This window comes from Mobula birostris, chromosome 3 (genome assembly GCF_030028105.1).
Source record: "Mobula birostris isolate sMobBir1 chromosome 3, sMobBir1.hap1, whole genome shotgun sequence".
Taxonomy (NCBI): Eukaryota; Metazoa; Chordata; class Chondrichthyes; order Myliobatiformes; family Myliobatidae; genus Mobula; species Mobula birostris.
The window spans coordinates 35,846,863-35,869,933 of record NC_092372.1 but is presented as its reverse complement, the minus strand read 5'-3'; the positions used below and the strand labels follow the sequence as shown (position 1 = coordinate 35,869,933).

Here is a 23,071-nt window from a genome sequence, read left to right as displayed (position 1 = left end):
AACAGATTGTTTATTTCTCCAAATTCCAGTGTTTGTAGTCTCTTATGTCCATCAGCAATAATAGCAAAACAGCAAAATTTAAAGATTTTTAGGGAATTAAGAACAGGGCCAGACAGCAGATGACAGATTAAGACTGAATATAGTTAATCTTCAGAAACAATTTTCAAATCTTTGAAATATTTTCTGGACCAAATTAGATTAGAAATATTAAAACAGTACTTCAGTGCAAGAGATACAAAAATTTATGCGAATTAACTTGTTCAATAATGCGTAACTTTGGGAGTTGTGACTGAAAAAAAAAATCAAAAACTTGACATTGTTATCACATCAGTGATTTAAAAGTTATTTGTATCTCTGAGGATTTAACAGATTGTGGAGATTATTATAGGGAAAGGTTGAATAAGTTAGGAATTTATTCCCTGGAGAGTCGGAGAATGAGGGGAGATTTGAGAGTTATACAAAATTACGATGGGTATATGCAAGCAGACTTTCCACTGAGGTTGGTGAGACAAGAACTAAAAGTCAGGGGTTAAGGGGAAAGGTGAAATATTTAAGGGGAAACTTCTTCACTCAGAGAGTGGTGAGAGTGTGGAGTAAGCTGCAGTGGAATTGGTGGATACAGGTTCAATTTCAACATTTAAGAGAAGTTTGGCTAAGTAAATGGATGTGAGGGTATGGAGGGCAATGGTGCTGGTGCAGGCCAATGGGATTAGGCAGAATAACAGCTCAGCATAGACTAGGTGGGCCAAAGGGCCTGTTTATGTGCTGTATTATTCTACGACTATAATACTTATACAAGGATTTACCTTCACCTTCTCCCCCTGAATATGCTTCATGAAGACAGACTATTTTCTCCTGCATACTAATACAGATCTGATACCAATACATATAAATTCCTATCAGCCCTCACTCAAAACCTTCTCTACCAAGATCCTTCTCATTTGGAACATATTTGCAAGAGACAAAGCACATTCTATTACTTCCTTTGTAATTAATTTTCCACATTTTGAAGACCCTCTTTAACTCAGCATGACAATGTTGTTATATTGTCAACCTATATTTCATTAAGAATAAAAGATATCCAAGCAAGATAGAGTCAATTGGTCCTTCGCACCTGCATTATCATTCCAAAAAGATCATGACTGACTTTCCCTCAGTGCCACTTTCTACACAAGGCCGTAAGTCCATAAGATATAGGAACAAAATTAGGCCACCTAAGCCATCTAGTCTGCTCCGCAATTTCATCAGGGCTAATCCATTTGCCCTCTCAGCCCCAATCTCCTGCCTTCTCCCCATATCCCCTCATGCCTTGACCAATCAAGACTCTATCAACCTCTGCCTTAAATATACCCAATGACCTGGCCTCCAGAACCGCATGTGGCAACGAATTCCACAGATTCACCATTCTCTGGCTAAAGAAATTCCTCCTCATCTTGGTTCTAAAAGGACGACCCCCTATTCCGGGACTGTGTCCTCTGGTCCTAGACTTACTCGCCATAGGAACCATCCTCTCCATATCCACTCTTTCGAGGCCTTTCAACATTCAATAGGTTTCAATGAGGTCACCCCTTATTCTCCTGAATTATAGTGAATAAAGGCCCAGAGCCATCAAATGCTCTCCCTATGACAAGCCTTTCAATCTTGGAATCATTTTCATGAACCTCAGTTGAATCCTCTCCAAAGTCAGCACATCCTTTCCTAGATGAGGGTCCCAAACCCGCTCACAGTACTCCAAGTGAGGCCTCACCACTGCTTGATAAAGCTTCAACGTAACATCCTTGCTTTTAAAAGTTTAGTCCTCTCAAAATGAACGCTAACATCAAATTTGCCTTTCTCACCACCTACTCAACTTGCAAATTAACTTTTAGGGAATCCTGCACAAGGACTCCAAAGTCCCTTTGCACCTTAGAGTTTTAAATTTTCTCTCCACTTAGAAAATAGTCTACACTTTCATTTCTTCTACCAAAGTGCAAGGCCATACACTTTCCAACACTGTATTCCATCTGCCACTTTGCTTCCCAATCTCCTAATCTATATGAGACCTTCTGTAGCTTCTTTACTTCCTCAAAACTACCTGCCCCTCCACCTTTCTTCATATCATCTGCAAACATGGCCACAAAGCAATCAATTTCATCATCTAAATCACTGACATACAACTTTAAAAGAAGCAGGTCCAACACAGGATCCTGTGGAACACTACTAGTCACCTGCAGCCAACAAGTAAATGCTCTCTTTATTCCCACTCTTTGCCTCCTGCCGATCAGCCAATGCTCTATGCATGCAAGTATCTTTACAGAAATACCATGAGCTATACTCCATTAAGCAGCCTCATGTTTTGCACCTTGTCAAAGGCATTCTGAAAATCCAAGTACACAACATCCACCAAATATCCTTTGTCTATCCTGCTTGTTATTTCTTCAAAAAATTTCAACAGATTTGTCAGGCAACCATGCAAACTACAGCTTATTTTATCATGTGCCTCCAAATACCTCAAAACCACACTCTTAACAAAGAACTCCAACATCTTCCCAAACACTAAGGTCAGACTAACTAGCCTATAATATCCTTTCTTCTACCTCTCTCCCTTTCTGGAGAGTGGAGTGACTATTGTAATTTCCAGTCCTCCAGAACCATGCCAGAATCAATTGATTTTTGAAAGATCATTACTAATGCCTCCACAATCTCTTTAGTCACCTCTTTCAGAACGCTGGGGTATATACCATCTGATCCAGGTGACTTATCTACCTTCAGGCCCTCCAATTTCCCAAGAACCTTTCCCTAGTAATGATAACTTCACACACTTCTGCCCCGACACTCTCGAACCTCCAGCATACTACTAGTGTCTTCCACAGTGAAAAGTGATGCAAAATACTTATTCAGTTTGTCAGCTATTTCCTTGTACCCCATTACTACCTCTCCAGCATCATTTTCCAGTGGTCTGTTATCTATTTTCACCTTACTTTTTTGACATTGATCAACAGAAAAGATTCTTTCTTGTCAAACTAAGAACAAATTTCTCCAAATTGGTCTAAATTTATTAAAATCATTAAACACAAAATAATTGATTGCATAATTACTCACCCCCTTCAGGACCCCCTTTTCCTCCAGGATTTCCCGGTATTTTGCTGCATTCATTTTACCCTCTACATTCACAAGCCTTTCAGGGCCTGCTGCAGTGAAGCATCCCCACAGCATGATGCAGCCACCACCATTTGATCTCCATTTAATTAATTATGTGACTTTAAAACCAAATGGCTGCACCAGTGATGATTTGCTGTGTCACATTAAAGGGGGTGAATATTGTGCAATCAATTATTTTGTTTTATATATTTGTAGTTGATTTAGAGATCTTTTTTCACTTTATCACAAAAGTCTTTTTCTGTTGATCAGTGTCAAAAAAAATCCAAAATAAATCCGCTGTGATTCAATGTTGTAAAACAATAAAACATGAAAACTTCCAAGGGGGGTGAATACTTTTTATAGGCACTGTATACAAATGCCACTGGGACTTCATATGTGATGAGATCTGGGTGGTGGTACCCAGTTCAGGGGACAAATGAGAGGGATCTTCGACAATGCTGAGGACCCTGCGTACACAGTGCTCCTGATAAATATCTTGGATGGGTGGAAGAGAGACCCCGTTCTTCATTCCTTGCAATCCTTTGTAAGGTCTTGGAGTCAGATGCCTTGCAAATCCCACGTCAGACAGTGATGCAGCTAGTCAGGACACTCTCAATGGTGGGGGGGGTGGGAGGGGCTTGCTCGTCTCAATTTACTTAGGGAATGGATATGCTGCTGTCCTTTCTTGATTAAAGAGGTGGTGTTGAGGGACCAGGTGAGATCGTCCATTATGTGTACTCCTAGAAACTTGGTTCTCTAACTCTCTCCACCTTATGCACAGTAAGGAGTGGTCAGCCTTCACCTTCCTAAAATCCACAATCATCTCTTTCGGCTTGTCCACATTGAAACTCAAGTTATTGTGCCTGCAGCATTCTACAAACCACTCTAACTCCTTCCTGTATGCAATGTCATTGTCATTATTGATGAGGCCAATCACTGCTGTGTCAGTAGCAAACTTGATGATTCAGTTTGAGCTAGATTTAGCAGTATGGTCATGAGTCAGCCCTGGGTGCTTGTGTGATGGAGCTGGAGATGCTGCAGCCAACACAGTAGTCATTAAGGCAAGTTACTGTTGCCTTCTTGAGCACAGGAATGATGGTGGCTGCCTTGAAGCATGCAAGAACAATGGATTGTTCCAAAGAGATGTTGAAGATATCATTAGAACCTCTGTTAACTGGGCTGCACAGTCTCCTAGCACACAACCAGGTACGTCATCAGGCCCCATAGCTTTACTTGGTTGACACTGGCTAGGGTCTTCCTCACACCAGCTGTGTCCAGACAGAATGCCTGCTCCTTAGAGGAAGAAGAGGCCTTCCTCGCCAGCACATCATTTTGTGCGTCAAACCATGCATTAAAAACATTCAGCCCATCAGGCACAGACTAGAAGTCCAGTCTGTTATGGTCTGAATGCCTGCCACACATGCCCCGTGTCTCTGGTGTCACAGAAATGACTGTAAATTCTCTATAAATAATCCCGTTCTGCCATCCTATTGGTGTCATAAAGTGCAGCAGTTGCTGACCTAAGAGCTGTTTTATTCCCCAAACTGAAAGCAGCATGCCAATCTCTCAGTAGTGCCAGGACCACTGCTGTCAACCGTGGTTTCTGATTTGCCCTCACAGAGATGTGTTTAATAACAGTGATGTCCTCAGTGCATTTCTCTATATAGCTAGTCAGAGATCCCACATATTCATCAGTACTAATGTGATAGGTAGCCGTCTCCCCGTACATGCTCCATTCTGTGTTTTCAAAACGGTCCTGTAAAGCTGAGGCTGCTCCTTCTGACCAGGTCTTTATCTCCCTTTGAACAGTGCGACTCCTTTCATCAGTGGTCTGTGTGCAGGAATTCGCAGAATAGATATGCTGGCCCCTCCTATCTGTGCTGCTCTCTAATGTTCACCCCCAGAAGACAAACTGGATTACCTGCAGCTGACCCAGCCTGAGACAAACTGTTTTGCTTTCACCTGCTGAACCAAAGCGAGATGAGGAACTGTTACATATTTGTTCTTGCGGAAAAGGGGCTCCAGGACAACGTCCATGCACTATCAATCTACAGGCCATATCACTCAGGGGCTTGTACTAATATTATTTTTTGTCATTTATGTGCTATCATAACAATATATGCTGTGTGTAACTGTATGTACTGTGTTTTGTATTTTGGCCTCGGAGGAACACTGTTTTGTTTAGTTGTACACATGTGTATGGTTGAATGACAATTAAACTTGAATCTGAACTTGGTCAGAGTACCCAAGGTGGGAGCAACCTTGTAAGTACCACGGATGTTGGAATAAATCAGGTAGAATGAATTCTCACCTTTAGTAGGAAAGTCAAATGTTGACTTGGTGTTGGAGGAAAGAAGGCTTCTCAACCAAGCCAAAGAAGTGATGCTCAGTTGCTTACACACTCAGTTCCACTCATTAAAATAAAACAGAAACATTGCCAAATAAATTAGTATAACCTGTTCATTCCTTCTGCACATTTTACTTGGAGCATAATGAAAAAAAATTAGCATTTTTGATGGGACTATGTCAAGCTGCTCATCTAACAAGCCACTTTGGTATCAATGCACAAGCCAATTGCAGCAAAGCTAGAATTTCCTAAAATAGCTGATTGTGAAATTCCCAGTGGAGACTTCCAGAAAACAATAGTGCATTTTCCAAATTAAATAATATGCCATATAAATAATTTATCTATGGTTTACATTTGCAATTAATGAGCTAATTAATTTGCAGGGATGCAAATTTGCTTTTAAACTATACAAGCAACTCATCAGTACTGTCCCAAAACACTATCACAGATTCGGGATGGTTGCCTGTCTTCATATACCAAATTCCCAGTCTCAGCTTTTATGCCAAAACACAGATTTTAAGGAATAAAAACATAGGGAATTCAATGATTGCTTCCCAATGATATTTTCTGGGAGCTAAGATAAAGTGTCAAGATCAACAAGTTACATTATTAAGAAATCTATATTTGGGAATCAGGCATAAACCAGCACTTCTTGCAGTAAAGTATTTTTTTATTAAAAATAACCAAAGCATTAGGAAATGTATTCAAAAACAAATGAAGCTGAAATTATGCTGCCATGTTGTTTTGCAGGTGCTTAGCAGTTTATAGCTTTCTACATTTCCAACCCCGTTTCCAAAGCAACACACCGCACTGTGACAGATGTAATAGGCTCACAACTACATCTGTCACTCCATGGAAAAGGACAAGATCTGCAACAATTATTAAACTGAGTAATGTAAAACTGTAGGCATATTACTATTTCACCATTTTAAACAGGAAACAACAAGCATTGTCATTCCTAAGTTAATTAAAAAGATGTTAATTGTTTTAAGTTACAATTCAGAACATGGTCCTCAGTTTTCAAAATTAAGACCCAGATTATTGAGGAAAGTAATCTTCAAAGTCTACCATCTGGCGGGCAATTATCAGGCTCTAAATTTATCAGTGACATATATTCTCAAGGAATTTTTTTACATAAATATGACATTGTTAAGAATCATGGGAGCAATTCATCATATTTGTGTTCAACAGTTTATTTTTACTGCACTTCTTGTGCATTTTAAAATAAGTTAATTGCAAAAGATTTATAAGTACCCATTCTTAACTCTGCCACCATCAGCCCACCCCCATTCTTAACATAACAATCCATGTCTTGGAATTCAAACAAGTGTGTTCGCGGATATCCTAGAATCCACTCTTTCTCACATTTGGATAAGGCCTGCCCAAAATAAGTCAAAACTGAAATGTAAATCAGTACTTACAACATGAAGTCCTGCTCCCAGCAAGGCTGGTCCCCTCGTACTGCTATTGTAGTGCTTTTTACATTCTGTACTTTCAGTGTTACATAAGTGTTAAATTTATCTGTCAAAACAGAAAAGACTCTTTTATACAAGTGCACAGATACAAGTTTTAACAGCTTAATTTTAATTTCACATCCAGCAGGTATTTTATCACAACAAATAATTTACATTAATATAACATTGGCCATTTTTCATAAGCCAGCCATTTACAAAATATTGCCATCAAACAAAATTTGGAAGACAAGCAAATGTGCGTTTTAGAAGTCTTAAGTGAGTTAGAGATACAACATGGTTTAGAGCAGAAATTTGTCAGTAAATGCAGAGAGAAACACTAAGAGTAAAGCAAGTGAAGAAAATACCCAAGCTGCCAGAATTGGAAATCACAGACAGTAATGGCTTGAAGAGGCTACAAAGTCAAACAGAGGTGAGGCCACCATGTCTTCAGATAACAATCAAAGTCGAGGATTTCAGACAAGTGGGTTCCTGGAAATCCTAGAATCCACTATTTCTCACATTTGGATGTCCAGTTTGCTAACCAACCTCCTGAGATGCCAAGAGGAGAAGAGAGAGAGGGTACCTCTCAGAGCAGATCTTAAGAACTTAGGAAACAGGACCAACAGTACACCACATCAGACCCATTCAGAAAGGTTACGTTGATCTCATCTTGGTTTCTACACTACTTTTCCACACTCTCCTCATATCGCTTAACTCTCCCATATTTATATGTATTACAGGTTTCCCCCGCCATCCGAAGGTAGAGCGTTCCTATGAAACGGTTCGTCAGACGAAATGTCGTAACGCGAGGAAGCAATTACCATTTATTTATATGGGAAAATTTTGTGAGCGTTCGCAGACCCAAAAATAACCTACCAAATCATGCCAAATAACACATAAAACCTAAAATAATAGTAACACATAGTAAAAGCAGGAATGATATGATAAATACACAGTCTATATAAAGTAGAAATACTTCTCTACACCGATTGCCTGCACAGATCTCCGTAGTGAAAATCTCACACAAGCGCTCTTGGGAGAAAATCTCACGCAAGCGCTGTTGGCATAAACGCGCTCTCCAGTAACCTTTAAACTATGAAGCTGCCAAATCTACCAAATAACACGTAAAAATACACAGCCTATATAAAGTAGAAATAATGTATGTACAGTGTAGTATCACTTACCAGAATTGGGAAAACAGCACCGAGCACACTGATGATGGTGTGTTAGACTGAGTCATCACAGGCTGGGTGGTGCAGTGGCCCCCAACCTCCAGGCCGCCGACCTAATACATTGCCACGAAGAACGCAGCGGTAGCCGGGAGGCACCCAGCACATCTTTAAGAAAAAAGCCGAAATAAACTTGCTAATTAATTAGGTGCTGCCCAGCACGTAAATGACAGAGCAGACCAGAGGCGATTGCCGATTGCATCGTCTGGGCCGACAATTATGTGCTAGGCGGCACCTAATTAGTTAGCATGTTTATTTCGGCTTTTTTCTTAAAGACGTGCTGTGTGCCTCCCGGCTACCGCTGCGTTCTTCACGAATCGGTACAGTATCTGCCTGGGGCCCAGGTGTTGGGGTGATGGGACACGGGGATGTCATCTCATCGTCGATCAGGGCAAGCAGCTCATCTTCTCCTATGACTGCCCGCCTCGATGTCGAAGGTCGAGGTTTGTCGTCTGCTGTGGCTGATGTGGAAGGCTTGCTTGACTGCTGAGCCTCACGCATTTTTCTATCATACAGTTATTTGTAAGCACTCAAACCATCCTGCAAATATCCCCTAAATCTACGTACCCTTTCAAAATTAAAGTCGTACTTTATCATTGCAGTGAAAACCTCACGCAGTTGCTTCACTTTCTGCATTCGGTTTCGATTGTTATCCTTTCCTCTCCCAATTGCATCAGCTCTTCATCTATCAGTTCTTGGTCATGGGATGCCAAAACCTCTTCAACATCATCTTCGTCAACTTCCACAAACCAAACTCACTTTGTCCTTGCTTCGTTCACCACAATCGAAACACTTAATTATGTCTAGTTTTACACTAAGAGTAACACCCTTACGCTTTCAGGCTTTTCCGACACCTTAGAACTCATCTCACTAATGGCTGCTCAGTGCAACGTGTTAAAGCAATGCCATTCCGAATCTGGGGCAGCGCAGCTGCTCGGGGCGCACGCTGATTTTTCATCGCGCGCTGCCTTTCTTCGTAACAATGCAAACACATTCTGAAAGCGAAAACAGGGTACTAATGTAGGTCTTTCGTAACAGTGTGGTTTCATAAAGCGAACATTCGAAAAGCAGGGGACACCTGTATATACTTTGAATGCATTCAACTACACCACTCCCACAAAGATACATGGTCCTCTGTGAAATCACTTTCCTCCCAATGTCCATCTGAAATGGTAAACTTCTTACTCAGAAACTGTGCTCCCTATTTCTCAATACTCCACCAGAAGAAAACATAAATTCACCCTCCAAAAAGCATAAAAATAATTTGCTGAACCTCTCTTCATACAGCTATGGCAACCCCTCCTATCCAAGAATTAACCTAATAAACCTTCAAAACCTTTTGTCTAATACAAGCAAAACCTTTCTTGAATGTCACAATTCACGACTGTATGCAATATACTACGTTCGGCTGCATTAGTGCCCTGGAAAGGTACATGAAAATTTCAGAGGTTCAAAGGTTCATTTATTATCATAGCATACAACTCTGAAATTCTTCAATTCTCCAGGTCCATGAATCCAAGAAAGAAAAGAAAGATAGCATGATCATCAACCCCCAAATCCCACCTCCCCACAAAAAAAACGAACAAAAACGGAATAGGTACATCGACCTCCAAATCCCTCCTCCCACTCAAAAAAACCGAACAAAATGGATCAGGCACATTGACCCCCAAATCCCTCCTCCCGCTCAAAAAAAAACAAACAAAACAGATCAGACACATCAACCCCCAAATCCCCCTTACTTCCTTACTTTTACACACAATGCCCCTTGTGCTATGCTTTGTAACTCCAAAAACTAATTGAAAGAAAAACCCAAGAGCTGGGATGCTTGTCTACTTAGTTTTTCTTAGTAAGGTGCTCACATATTACGTCGTGGGGTAATGACACATGTTGTTCATGCATTTCTTACATATACTCCATGATGAAATATGTAAACAAAGAATGCATAATCAATTGCTGTATTTTCAATATAACACAAATATTACTGAACTATAAAATACACTACATTCCTCCCTGCTTAGCTGTAAATTCCAACTCAATATAGAGTGTATGTCATTTCAAATGTGTAACATATTGCTCTCTAGTTACATATACAGAGTACTGTGCAAAAGTCTTTGGCACATATATAGCTTGGGTACCTAAGACTTTTGCACAGTACTGCATTTGTCAACATGAAGCAGAGAGCGAGTTTGTAAATCTAATGGGAGCAAAGGATGTTGGATATGGTGAGAGTGAAGCACTGTGGCAGGGGTGGGATGGGTGTCAGAGAAGGGGTACCAGTGGCAGGGGAACAGCGCAGGTGAAGACACACCCGGCCCCGAGACACCAGGCAAGGTCTTTTGATTCCAAACAATTGGCTTATTGATCATTACAGAATGTCTCTCTGGTGCTTTCTGCTCCCTCCCCTCATCCTTCCCCTGTCCCCAGCCATGATTCCCCTCGCTATCCACAGTAGATACCCACATCAGAGTCAGGTTTATTATCACTCACAAATGGCACGAAAATTTGTTTTTTTTTGTGGTTGGAATTGAGGATGATCCAAGAACAGCACAGCTGTTGAGTTGATGGTTGTGGAGTGCGCTCCATTGCGATATGCAAAGAGAAAATTAGTGTGTTTCTGATTTAGTGTAGTATGTTTTACTGACATTGTACACAGTGCATTCTTTACACTCTGAACAAGCCTTTCCAATAAACCATTTGTAGTTGGGTGATAGGGTACAGTCATAATATATCTTGGTCCATTAATTTTCAGGGATGAATGAAACTGTTCCACAACAAACTGCTCCATTGTCAAAGACTAAGTGTTATGAAACATCAGTCCTTGAGAAGAGGCTTTTCAACACATCAAAAGCGTGAGGCTGTAGTGGAGGCTACTGGGAACACTTCTGGACATTTTTGTAGCTGTATCCACTACAATCAAGAAACTTCTGTCCATGAATAGTCTGCAAAATCCACATGAATCCTCTGCCAGGGCAATGCAGGCCATTCCCAGGAATGGAGAGGCACTGGTCTTGGCATCTTCCTGATGTGTTGGCATCCCAACAAGTGCTAGGAAAGCTACTTGATCTGCTGATCTATCCCAGGTGACCATGCCTAGATTACCAGCAGGTAGCTCCTCCAACAGTTAAGCTGTCAGCTTGAATGGTACAACAACTCTCAATCGCCACTTAGGCAACCCCCGTCAAAAGCAGCTCATCCCAGGGGTGGTGAGAATGGTGGAACTGGAATTTCTGATACACATTCCAGCCACTTTGGGTTGCCATGTAGACCTGAAACAGTGTGGGGTGGCTTCTGGCTTCCCTTTGGAGCACCTCTGCTGTAATAGGGAGGCATTCAATTTGCATTGGGGAGAATACTTCAAGAGGATTATCTTCTTTATAAATGTTCCAGTTATTTCCTTTTCTAAGGGTAAACAGGACAATTCATCTGCATTTCCATGTTTAGTTATCCTCTTGAGTATCCTCCAAGAAACAGAGCCCATCTCTATATCATGGTGCTGCTGTCAGTGGAACACCCCTCTGTGGACTGAAAAAAGGCATCATTTTACATGCTTTACATACCACACCTGTCTCAAGGCCGCTCTGTTAATCCGTGCGCAATTTTTCTCTGCAGCATTAAGGAATTGTGATGCAAAGACTATGGGGCGTTCACTTCCATTACTCATAAAATGTGACATGACTGTACCTATACCATAAGGCGAGGTATTACACACAAGCTTCACTGAACAATGTGTATCATAATGTGTGAGTACAGTGTCTGACATCACCAATTCATTTGCCTTTTGGAAAGCCACCTCACACTGCTTTGTCCATTACCATTTATTCCCCATCTGTAGTAATGAGTTCAAGGGATGGAGTTAAGTAGCCAAGTTTGGCAGGAATCTGTCATAATAAATGACAAATCCTTAAAGATACCACAATTGTGTCACACCCTTTGACTTTGAGGCATCCACCATTGCTTGAATTTTCTCAGCACACTTGTGTAATTCTTGTGTTCATGAATGGTGTGACCATAGGAAATGATGCTTGGATTAACAAACTCACACTTGTGACATCGTGCCCTGAACCCATAATCTTGTAATCTTTTTAACACTGTCCTGAGACTTTGGCGATGTTCCTTGCCATTCCCACTGATAACGATGATCAGTACCACTGATTGCCCAGGCAGCCTTGCAGCACCTAATCTATAACTTTCTGCTAGAGTTCAGGTGCAGATGCTACTCCAAAAATAAGGCCACTGTAGCAAGAAATCACTTCGTGAGTGCTTATGGTGAGAAACACTTTGGACTCTTCTTCCATCTCCATCTGTAGGTAGGACTCAGTTGAGTCTAATTTGCTTAAGTGTTTCCCTCCAGAAAGATTTGATAAAATATCCTCTAAATTGCGCAGAGAGTATTGATCTACTTACAGTTCTGGGTTGTTGAGGTTAAAATCACCACGGATTCTGACAGACCCATCTTTCTTAGCTACTGAGGTGACTGATGTTATTCCTGAGATCCACTCAACCTTGGAAAGGTCCACGCGATCTAACTCACTGGCTACTTTATCACGGATGGTATAAGGATCTGGAAGGACTTAATATAACATGACATGGCTTTGTCATTTAAAACTATTTTGCCCTTGATATGTTTGAGTTTTCCAGTGCCATCCTCGAACACTGGTGTGTCACTGAGTACCTTTCTTAATTCACTTCCAGTTGACTCTGTGGCATGCAAATGGTGGATGGATCAAGTTGTAGTTGTCTCAGCTAATCATGCCTCCACAATGCTTGTCCTCTTGTTTTTACCACATACAAGACCAATGTGGCTTGTCAGTTGTTGTATTTCACTGTTACAAGTGTCATTTCCACAGCAGTTATCTTTTCTTCAATATAAGTTCTTAGTTGGATATCTGCAGGCTTCAGTTCATTATCTTTGGAATGCCATTCAAAGTCATCTTCTGGAATGACTGGAACAGCCAAACCAGTGTCCAAGTTCATTTGAATTAACTTGCTGTTCACTTCTGGTGTAAGCTATATTGCTTATCTCTTGTTAGCCTTCACTTTGCAGATCTCAAGGCTACTCAGTCCTGTGCCGCTCTCAACATCATTAGACTTTTCAACAGCATACAGATTAGTGCTTTATTTTTGAAACTGCAATTTGACTTTTTATCTTTTTCTCTTCCCTGTGCAGTCCATTTATTTTGTCTGCCCAACATACTCTCTTAATGTGTCCTAATTTGTTGCATTTTCTCCAAGGTTTGTCTTTAAACTTGCATTGGTTTGGTATGTGAGCCCTTGCCACAATGGTAACATAATTAGTTTGGCCAGGCTGGTCTCTGCCTAGCGTTGCAATTTTGTTCGTGCTCACTTTCATTCCTGAGAGCAACACTATTGTGTCTCTGGATGCGGTTTCAATTGATACAATGATTACAACTGCTCTTTTAAATGCAAGTTGTGCTTCAGTTTGTAACAGTTTTGAATGCTCTCTTGTAAGATTCCACAAACTAAGTGATCTCTCAGTGCATCATTAAGCCCATCACTGAACTGACAATGCTTGGACAAATTCTTCAATTCAGCCATACAAGCTGAATTGGACTCCTCTTCGTTTTGATTCCGCTTATGAAACCAAAAGCATTCTTCAATCAACAGCAGTCTCGGTGCCTGTATGTGTTCCTGTATTACAAAGAATTTGAAGGTATCAACAATCATCTTTAATGTTACAGTTAAAATGAAGATTACGTCCTGGCTTTGCAGAGAACACAAGTGTACAGAATTACTAGCCTGATTCACAAGAAAAAAAATCACAGTTTTATGAATAAGTTGGAGAAACTGAGGTAGTTTGTGGAATAGAAAAGGCTAAAAGAAGAATTGATAGTAATATTTAAAATTATAAAAGGAGTTTGACCAAGATTTCCAATATCTAAAAACAAAGTCATTGATCACACGGCAGTTTTATGGCAAGAACTGGCGACAGTATGAGTTTTTTTTTGCAGCAGGTGATTATGATTCACAATGCATTTTATGAAAGGGTTATATATAGTAACTCTATCAAAGCTAATTGATAAATTACATGTGAAAAAACTGCAAGTTTATGAAGACTGAGCAGGAGGGTGGGACTAACAATGCTGCTATGCGAAAAGGTGCATGCAGAGTGAAATATTTTGGCCTCTCTGTGTAAACCTATTTTCTAATTCTATAATCCCTTACTTTTCAGATGTTCCCACTTCACAATCTGACATTAACACTCAGCTTGAGTCCATCATTAAAGAACAAACACATTTCTCAGTCCAATATTACATTTTGCCCCTCAAATGTCACGAGTGCTGCAAGCTTTAGTCACTTTGTGATGATTCTTGTAATTACGTTTGTATATGCAGCTTTAAGATATTACTTTGTAGGTATATATTTGAAGAGTGAAACTTGTTGCAGAACCAATCATGCAATTACAAAGATAATTCAAGATCACCTTTGATTATTAAAACATAAATGATATTGATTACACACACGAAGTTGGTGAAATAGGTTCAGCCCAAAACACTTCATAAAAATGAAGGAGGAGAAAATCAAAATTTAAATGGATTATTTTTTACTCACAACAAAAATAAGTAACTCAATGTAATATTTGTACATCTGTCCTTTGTTAATAAATTAAAAGGCTAAATATTTATGTATGAAATATACTTCTCTCTCCCTGGGATTTCAGAGAGTGGGGAAATAGTAAGTAAGGGCAGATGAATAAGCAGCACAAGTCTCTGACTTTGTCTGTATGCCATCAATCAGCTACTCCTCTGAAGTCATCAAAAGTTGCAAATGACCATCTATGAGCTGAAGCCTGAGTGGCTAGGCTAGTTCAGGCTAGGGAGTTTCATCTGCCAAGTTGAGAGTGAGTGGGATATGTTGGAGAGGAGGAATGGTTTAGGGTGTGGATTGAACCTGCTGTCATCGAACTACAAGTACAAAGTAAAGTGAAAATTTTGATGAAAAAATGTAGCCATCAAAATAACTCCTGTAACTCAGGAATGCTTTCTGACAAACTTTGATTACCTGAAAATGCACAACAGCTTCCCTGCTGAAGGCAATGACATAACCAACTTATTTATGATTTATGAAAGAGGAGGAGGAGAAGATGGCAACACGACGCATCTTGCGCGGCCACTCTGGTGAATGATATCTATAATCTGTTAAGTAGGGTGCTGTGCACAATCCTGATTTGATGGAGACAGACGTGAGAAAACGGAGGAACAACTGGAGAAACTTCTGAAATGCCTTTTTCGCTGCCGCTGTTACTGTGTGATCCAGAATCTCCAGAGGGGAAGGCCCCGAATCCTCGGCCTTGCTTGTTGTTCGGTGGCCAGGACGGGGTCAAAGCGCTCGGCAGAGATAGTGCTCGGTGCTCGGTGTCGAAGGGTTGGTCAGAGGCTCAAGTTTTTGGACGGACTCAGAGTCGGCTGTGGTCAGGTGCTTCCAATGCATCGACAGTTGTTGGTGCCTGGAGGTTTATAGCAGAGAGAGCTTCTCCCTTCTGTCGCCTGCTATCGGGGACTATCGGGAGTCGATCGGATCTTTGAGACTTTTATTACCGTTCCCATGGTCTGCTCTTTATCAAATTATGGTATTGCTTTGCACTGCTGTAACTATATGTTATAATTATGTGGTCGTGTCAGTGTTAATCTTTGGTTTGTCTTGTTTTTTTTGTGATATCACTCTGGAGGAACATTGTATCATTTCGAAATAGACAGTGACCATGCATTTCTCAATGACAATAAACGAGGACTGAGTGTCCTCATAATGTAATCTAATCTAATATAATATATATTATAGACCAGTGAGTCTTACTTCAGTGGTTGGTAAGTTGATGGAAAAGATCCTAAGAGGCAGGATTTATGAACATTTGGAGAGGCATAATATGATTAGGAATAGTCAGCATGGCTTTGTCAAAGGCAGTTTATGCTTTACAAGCCTGATTGAATTTTTTGAGGATGTGACTAAACACATCGACAAAGGTAGAGTAGTAGATGTAGTGTATATGGATTTCAGCAAGGTATTCAATAAGGTACCCCATGCAAGGCTTATTGAGAAAGTAAGGAGGCATGGGATCCAAGGGGATCTTGCATTGTGGATCTAGAATTGGCTTGTCCACAGAAGGTAAAGAGGTCATATTCTGCACAGAGGCCAGTGCTTCAGGGATCTGTTCTGGGACCCCTTCTCTTCGGGATTTTTATAAATGACCTGGATGAGGAAGTGGAGGGATGGGTTAGTAAATTTGCTGATGACACAAAGATTGGGGGTGTTGTGGATAGTGTGGAAGGCTGTCAGAGGTTACAGCGGGACAGTGATAGGATGCAAAACTGGGCTGAGAAGCAGCAGATGGAGTTCAACCCAGATGAGTGTGAGGTGGTTCATTTTAGAAGGTCAAATGTGATGGCAGAATATAGTATTAATGGCAAGACTCTTGACAGTGTGGAGGATCAGAGGGATCTTGGGGTCCGAGTCCATAGGACACTTAAAGCTGCTGCGCAGGTTGACTCTGTGGTTAAGAAGGCACATGGTGCATTGGCCTTCATCAACTGTGGGATTGAGTTTAAGAGCCGAGAGGTAATGCTGCTGCTTTATAGGACCATGGTCAGACTCCATTTGGAGTACTGTGCTCATTTCTGGCCACCACACTACAGGAAGGATGTGGAAACCATAGAAAGGGTGCAGAGGAGATTTACAAGCTTGTTGCCTGGATTGGGGAGCATGCCTTATGAGAATAGGTTGAGTGAACTCAGCTTTTTCTTCTTGGAGCGATGGAGGATGAGAGGTGACCTGATAGAGGTGTACAAGATAATGAGAGGCATTGATCGTGTGGATAGTCAGAGGCTTTTTCCCAGGGCTGAAATGGCTAACATGAAAGAGCACAGTTTTAAGATGCTTGGAAGTAGGTACAGAGGAGACGTCGGGGCTAAGTTTTTTTTTTACACAGAGAGTGGTGAGTACGTGGAATAGGCTGCTGGCGACGGTGGTGGAGGCGGATACGATAGGGTCTTTTAAGAGACTCCTGGATAGGTACATGGAGCTTAGAAAAGTAGAGAGCTATGGGTAGCCCTAGGTAATTTCTAAAGTAAGTGATGTTCGGCACAGCATTGTGGGCTAAAAGGCCTGTATTGTGCTATAAGTTTTCTATATTTCTATAATCCTGTCTACTTCCAATGAAAATCATTACCCCAGATCCAACTAACTGGTTAAAATTTGAGATAGTGTAGATAATCATGGGATCACTGGAGTAGGCCACCTGACCCACTGTGAACGATCACACAACAAGTGATTTTCTATACAGTCATATTCCAGTGCCAAATCTGAACCTTGTGTTTAAACTGAAATATATGACTGAGTTGCAGCTGCTTTATCAAAACTGTTACTCTACACAAGAAGAATTTCAAATCTTAAGTGATCTAGATTTCCAATTGCATGACTTATTAAATTAAATGTTAAAAATTCACACTGAAATTTTAAATTGAAAAATGAGCATACATTGCAAAATGTAGCTGAATTAATAATAATAAATGAAATATATTAATTAAAATGCTCTTAACTCCACCATATTTTATTCATGATAAGTAAATATGAAGGGCTTGTTGAAATAATCTCAGCTCAATAACATGAGCACCAAAATAACCAACTGATGCAACACAGCAAATGTTGCCCTTGTTTATAATACAGCATTTAAGTTCTACAGAATTCATTCATTGCACCCTCTTCAAAAGAATGAGTTTACATCCAAAATCTTTTTTGGTTATGAGACTTGTGGTGTATTTCCAGCATTTTTTTTTCCCTTTCTAATTCAAACTTGCAGCCTTTGCAGAATCTCTTTCTCATGTACATTTTAAAACAGTGTTTGTCATAATTGAATATTTTAAAAATATTTCCACACAGATTTGCTTAAAATTTATATTAAAATTTACATATGAACATGTTGAATGTGAAAAGATGATGCAGCCTGCACCTTGTATACTACTTGACGCTTTTTATTTTAAATCTGTTCTGCTAGTGATAAAGGAAGCTATATATATATAGATAGATAGATACTTGTGAATATTGTTCAGCCAATACAAACTCAGCAAATTGTAAGGTTAAAAATGAAAAGACAAGGATATAAGGATAACGCACAGTTCAATCTAAAGCTGGAGTTACTTAAGACGTCCATCTGGAAGACTTTAGGTTATGGGAGTTCGCAAAGAAAAAAAGAGAGAGAAAGAGAGGCAAAAATCAGAGTCAAGGATTGAGTCATTAGCTTTTGGGCATCTGAATTATTGAGGCCAAGGGATCATAGGCATGATTACCAGTTTCAGAAGAACTCCTGCTAAAAATGGGTAATATATAGATAGATAGATAGATAGTAGACTACAGGCTACAGTAGAAGAAAGCCAGAGGTCCATGAGCCAGTAATCAACAGAGGATCAGAGGTGGAGAAGATCAGTAAATTTAAATTCCTGGGCATCACTACCTCAGGGGACCTGTCCTGGACCCATCATATAAATATAATTGTGAAGGAAGCACGACAGCGTCTCTACTTCCTCAGGAGTCTGCGGAGATTCAACATGTTATCAAAAACCTCGGCAAACTTCTATAGAAGTATGGTGTGAAGTGAGCTGACTGGCTGCATTATGGCCTGGTAAGGGAACACCCAATGCTTTTGAGCGGAAAATCCTAAAAAGGATATACCCAGTATATCAGGGGTAAAGCCCTCCCAACTATTGAGCACATCTACATGAAACTTTGTCATAGAAAACCAATATCCATAATCAAAGATCCTCATCACCCAGGCCATGCTCTTTTCTTGCTACTGCCATCAGGTAGAAGGTACAGGTGCCTCAGGGCTTGCACCACCAGGTTCCATAACAGTTACTACCCCACAACCATCAGACTCTTGAACAACAGGGGATAACTATACTCATTTAAGGACTCTTTAATCTTGTTATTTCATGCTTATTATATATTGCTATTTATTTATATCTGCATTTATACAGTTTGTTTACAGTTCCTGATGTTTAAAGTTTACAGTTCCTGTTCTATAGATTTGCTAAGTATGCCCATGGTAAAAGAATTTCAGGATTGTATGTAGTAATACATTTGTACTCTGATAATAAATTTTACTTTGAACTTTAATAGTTGTTAGTAGTTCACCTTCTCTGCACTTTGATGGATGCATATACTTCTATTCCACTCTTTGTCATAATCAATCCTGGTTCTCCTTAAACAGCATTTATTCTGCTTGTCTCAGTGATTCCTGTGATAAACAGTTCCACTATTTCACCACTCTTTGGGCAAAGACATATAACCAACTTCCCTTTTGGATTTGTGGGTGACTCATTCAGTGTTTTAAAATATTCTATGAGGACCATCTCAGGTTTCCAAAATAAATAAGCAATATACCGGAACTGAATTTAACACGTCCCCTTCTCATCTTTTATAGAAAAGGATCTCATTGTATTGTTTGCTTATGTTATATATTTTTTTAAATGTCCTTTCAATTTCTGTTCCTATATCCCCAAAATGGTGAGAAAGTAAAGAAACTATAAATGGGGTAGGTAGGCTAAAGGTGTGGACAAAGTTTTTAATATAGGAAAATAAACTTGAAAAAAGAATGAAAATGCAAACTATTGTTTCAGCAAAGTGGCACTTCAAAATGCTGTAGTACAAAGGCATCTGCAATGAGCAGAGGGGTCCTGGTACCTGAAATATAAAATTCAGATTCAGATTCATATTCATTTACTTATCACATTTGCACTGAAACATACACTGAAATTTTACAGGCATCCGTTAGTCTCATGAGACCATGGATTTGCACCTTGGAAGGTTTCCAGGGTGCAGGCCTGGGCAGGGTTACATGGAAGACCGGCAGTTGCCCATGCTGCAAGTCTCCCCTCTCCACGCCACCGATGTTGTCCAAGGGAAGGGCATTCGGACTCATACAACTTGGCACCGGTGTCATCGCAGAACAATGTGTGGTTAAGTGCCTTGCTCAAGGACACACACGCTGCCTCAGCCAAGGCTTGAACTAGGGACCTTCAAATCACTAGACGAACACCTTAACCACTTGGCCATGCGCCAACACTATACACTGAAACATGTCATTTTTATTAGCAACCAACTCAACCAAGGAGGTGCTGGGGGCAACCCACAAATATCGCCATACATTCTGACACCAACATAGCATGCCAACCATGTTCACGAAACACAAGCAACAGCAATAACAACCAAATAACAACAGCAGACAAAGCCTTGTTCCTCCTTACGCAGCCATGCACAGACATACAGACAGTCCTCCAACCCCAGAACAGGCCACCATTGGCCTCCAGTGGATTCACAAATTCTCAAACATTGGGCCTTTGACTTCCTCAGTGAACTCACAGACTCAGAGCCTCAACCTCCAGATTTCCAATGACCCTTTGGACCCTGATTTGTGGTACAGATCCAGGACTCAATAATGACAATGAATGAGGACCCTGTACTCCATCCAAGCCTCATAATCCAGATTCTCCAATGACCAGGACTCCAAACACTAGGCCTCGAACTCCAGTCTTTGGCAACTAGGGTGTCACCAGCCCTCGTTCCACCTGCCTGCACAGAAATCCAATCCCAGAATTGCTGATTATTCGCTGACCGGAGGGGGAACCAATCCTCATCCTCACTGGTCTGCTAGTCCGTCATCTAACCACAAATGTCCTTTGTCATATGCCCATGCCACTGCCCTTCAAATGCAGAGCAAAGGCCTCCAGTCTGGTTCCCAACCCCCCTCTGTCCCTAAAATCGTCCCTGAGAACCTAAAAAACAACTGTTTGAGCCACGACCTCGGCAGAGATTATAGTTCGCCACATCTTGACCAGAATGAAAAAGCCAGCATCCAGCTACAGCAATTAATTAGGAAACCTAATGAAGTTTAATATAGCAAGGAAATGAAGCATACAATTAAAGTTTGAATACAACTTTGCATACAATGTTGATCTCCATATTTAATGGAGGATGTGCTGGCTTTGGAGAAAAGGATCAACAGAGAAAAGGTTCATTCAATTATCTCTGGATTGATAAAGAAAGATTGAGCCTATACTGAATGGAATATAGCAGAATAAGAGATCATTTTTAGAACATGCCATAGAACATTACAGCACAGTACAGGCCCTTCAGCCCAAGATGTTATGCTGATTTTTTGACCTAGTCTAAGATCAGTCTAACTCTTCCCACCCAGATTTTTGTGAGATATCTGAGATTCTAAGGGTACTAACAGATTGATGGTACTTAGAATTAGAAACTCAAAATCAGTGATGGCCTATTTCCAATCCAGATGGAATCAAAATGTCTTCCTTTTGAAGTATGGATAGCCTTTGAAATTATCCCAATCTATAGAAGCTGAATCAACAATTGAACTCAAGGTGAAGATTGTCAAACATATAAAAAAAGGATTCAGATGGTTTGGGTAGAGAGCAAGGAAGTGTTATCAAGGCCAAGAATTGATTACCCACGATCTGACTGAGGAGAGCAAGTGCAAGAGGCCAATATTTGAGTTCCTGCTCCAGATTCTTAAATTCCTTACGTTTCTTGACTCCTTGACACATTTTGATTCTCCTTAGAAATGCAGTATGTAGAATCCTTCTTTATATCCACTAAATATAACCTCCCACCATACAAAAAAATCATTTGGCAACTGTGCAACAAACAATCTACTGGCGAAGTTCAGAAGGGTCCTTCTGGGGGGTGGCTGATGTTCCCTGCATCAAGACTGAGGTTGGAGATAGAAGATACCCAGTATAAATAGGAGAGGGGAAATGAATGACTAGGTTGTTTATTTTATGCCTATCAGCTGTGTGCCTTGTTGTTTATATCTGTGTTTCTTGTATTTGAGATTTTAACTACCTGTTGTACAGTACTTTGGTCAACATGGGTTGTTTTTAAATGTGCTTTATAAGTACATTTGACTTGACTTGACATACATGAAGATTGAAGAGAAGATGGAGCCCAATAGGAGAAGATTGGAGTTGGTGAAACAATGGCAGGTAGATGATAGGTACCATCAGTCCAACCTCTACATCACCCACATTTGTCCCTCTTCCTCTCCTGGATAAATTTTACCCTCTCCTCCCTGAACTGTCGATCCTTCCCTGAATGGTTCTCATTATCACCTTCCTTGCTTAAAAGATTACAGCACTGGTAGCCTTTGTATTCCCACTTAGATGGGTGGTCCCATCTGCCTTTTTTGGCCTACCTTCATCAATCATCCATCTTTCCCTCTACATGCAGTCTGGAGGTGGAGTTTCAACCCAAAACATGAGTAATTCCTATCCTGCCACAGATTCTGCTCACCCACTCCAGATTCCAGTCTATGTCGTCTCTTGTGTCTCCTGGTAATTACACAAACCAATTTCCAAGTTTATTAATAACCTCTTATATTTTTCAATTTTATTAAATGCATTCCCATTTTGATTTGAATATTTAAAAATATTACTTCAGATTTTCAGAAAATTAGGTGTTATCCCTTTGAGGTACGATTATACTGAAGGTAAACAAAGTTAAAATTACTTGAAAAATTTTGTGCAATTTCAGGATTGGGAGCAAAAAAAGTGAAAGTAAATTTATTTTTTCAATGATAGAATTGTCTTAAATATAATGCATGCAGGATGGTTTTCTGAACCAACATGTCGAGGAACCAACTACAGAGCAGGGCATTCTAGACTGGGTATTGAGTAATGAGGAAGGGTTAGTTAGCAATCTTGTCGTGCGAGGCCCCTTGGGTAAGAGTGAGCATAATATAGTGGAATTCTTCATTAAGATGGAGAGTGACATAGTTCATTCAGAAACAAAGGTTCTGAACTTAAAGAAGGGTAACTTTGAAGGTATGAGACGTGAATTAGCTAAGATAGACTGGCAAATGATACTTAAAGGGTTGACGGTAGATATGCAATGGCAAG

General features: G+C 40.4%; 1 protein-coding gene across 3 annotated transcripts in view; it reads right to left on the bottom strand.

Moving 5' to 3' along the window:
• LOC140194974 (protein unc-13 homolog B-like) overlaps positions 1-23,071 on the bottom strand; it is a 520,982-nt gene that overhangs the window by 336,296 nt on the left and 161,615 nt on the right. For all 3 annotated transcript variants that reach the window (XM_072252479.1, XM_072252480.1, XM_072252481.1), the window contains exon 3: positions 6,889-6,988. In XM_072252479.1, the coding sequence (XP_072108580.1) occupies positions 6,889-6,988 (100 nt within the window). The remainder of the gene's footprint in view (positions 1-6,888; positions 6,989-23,071) is intronic.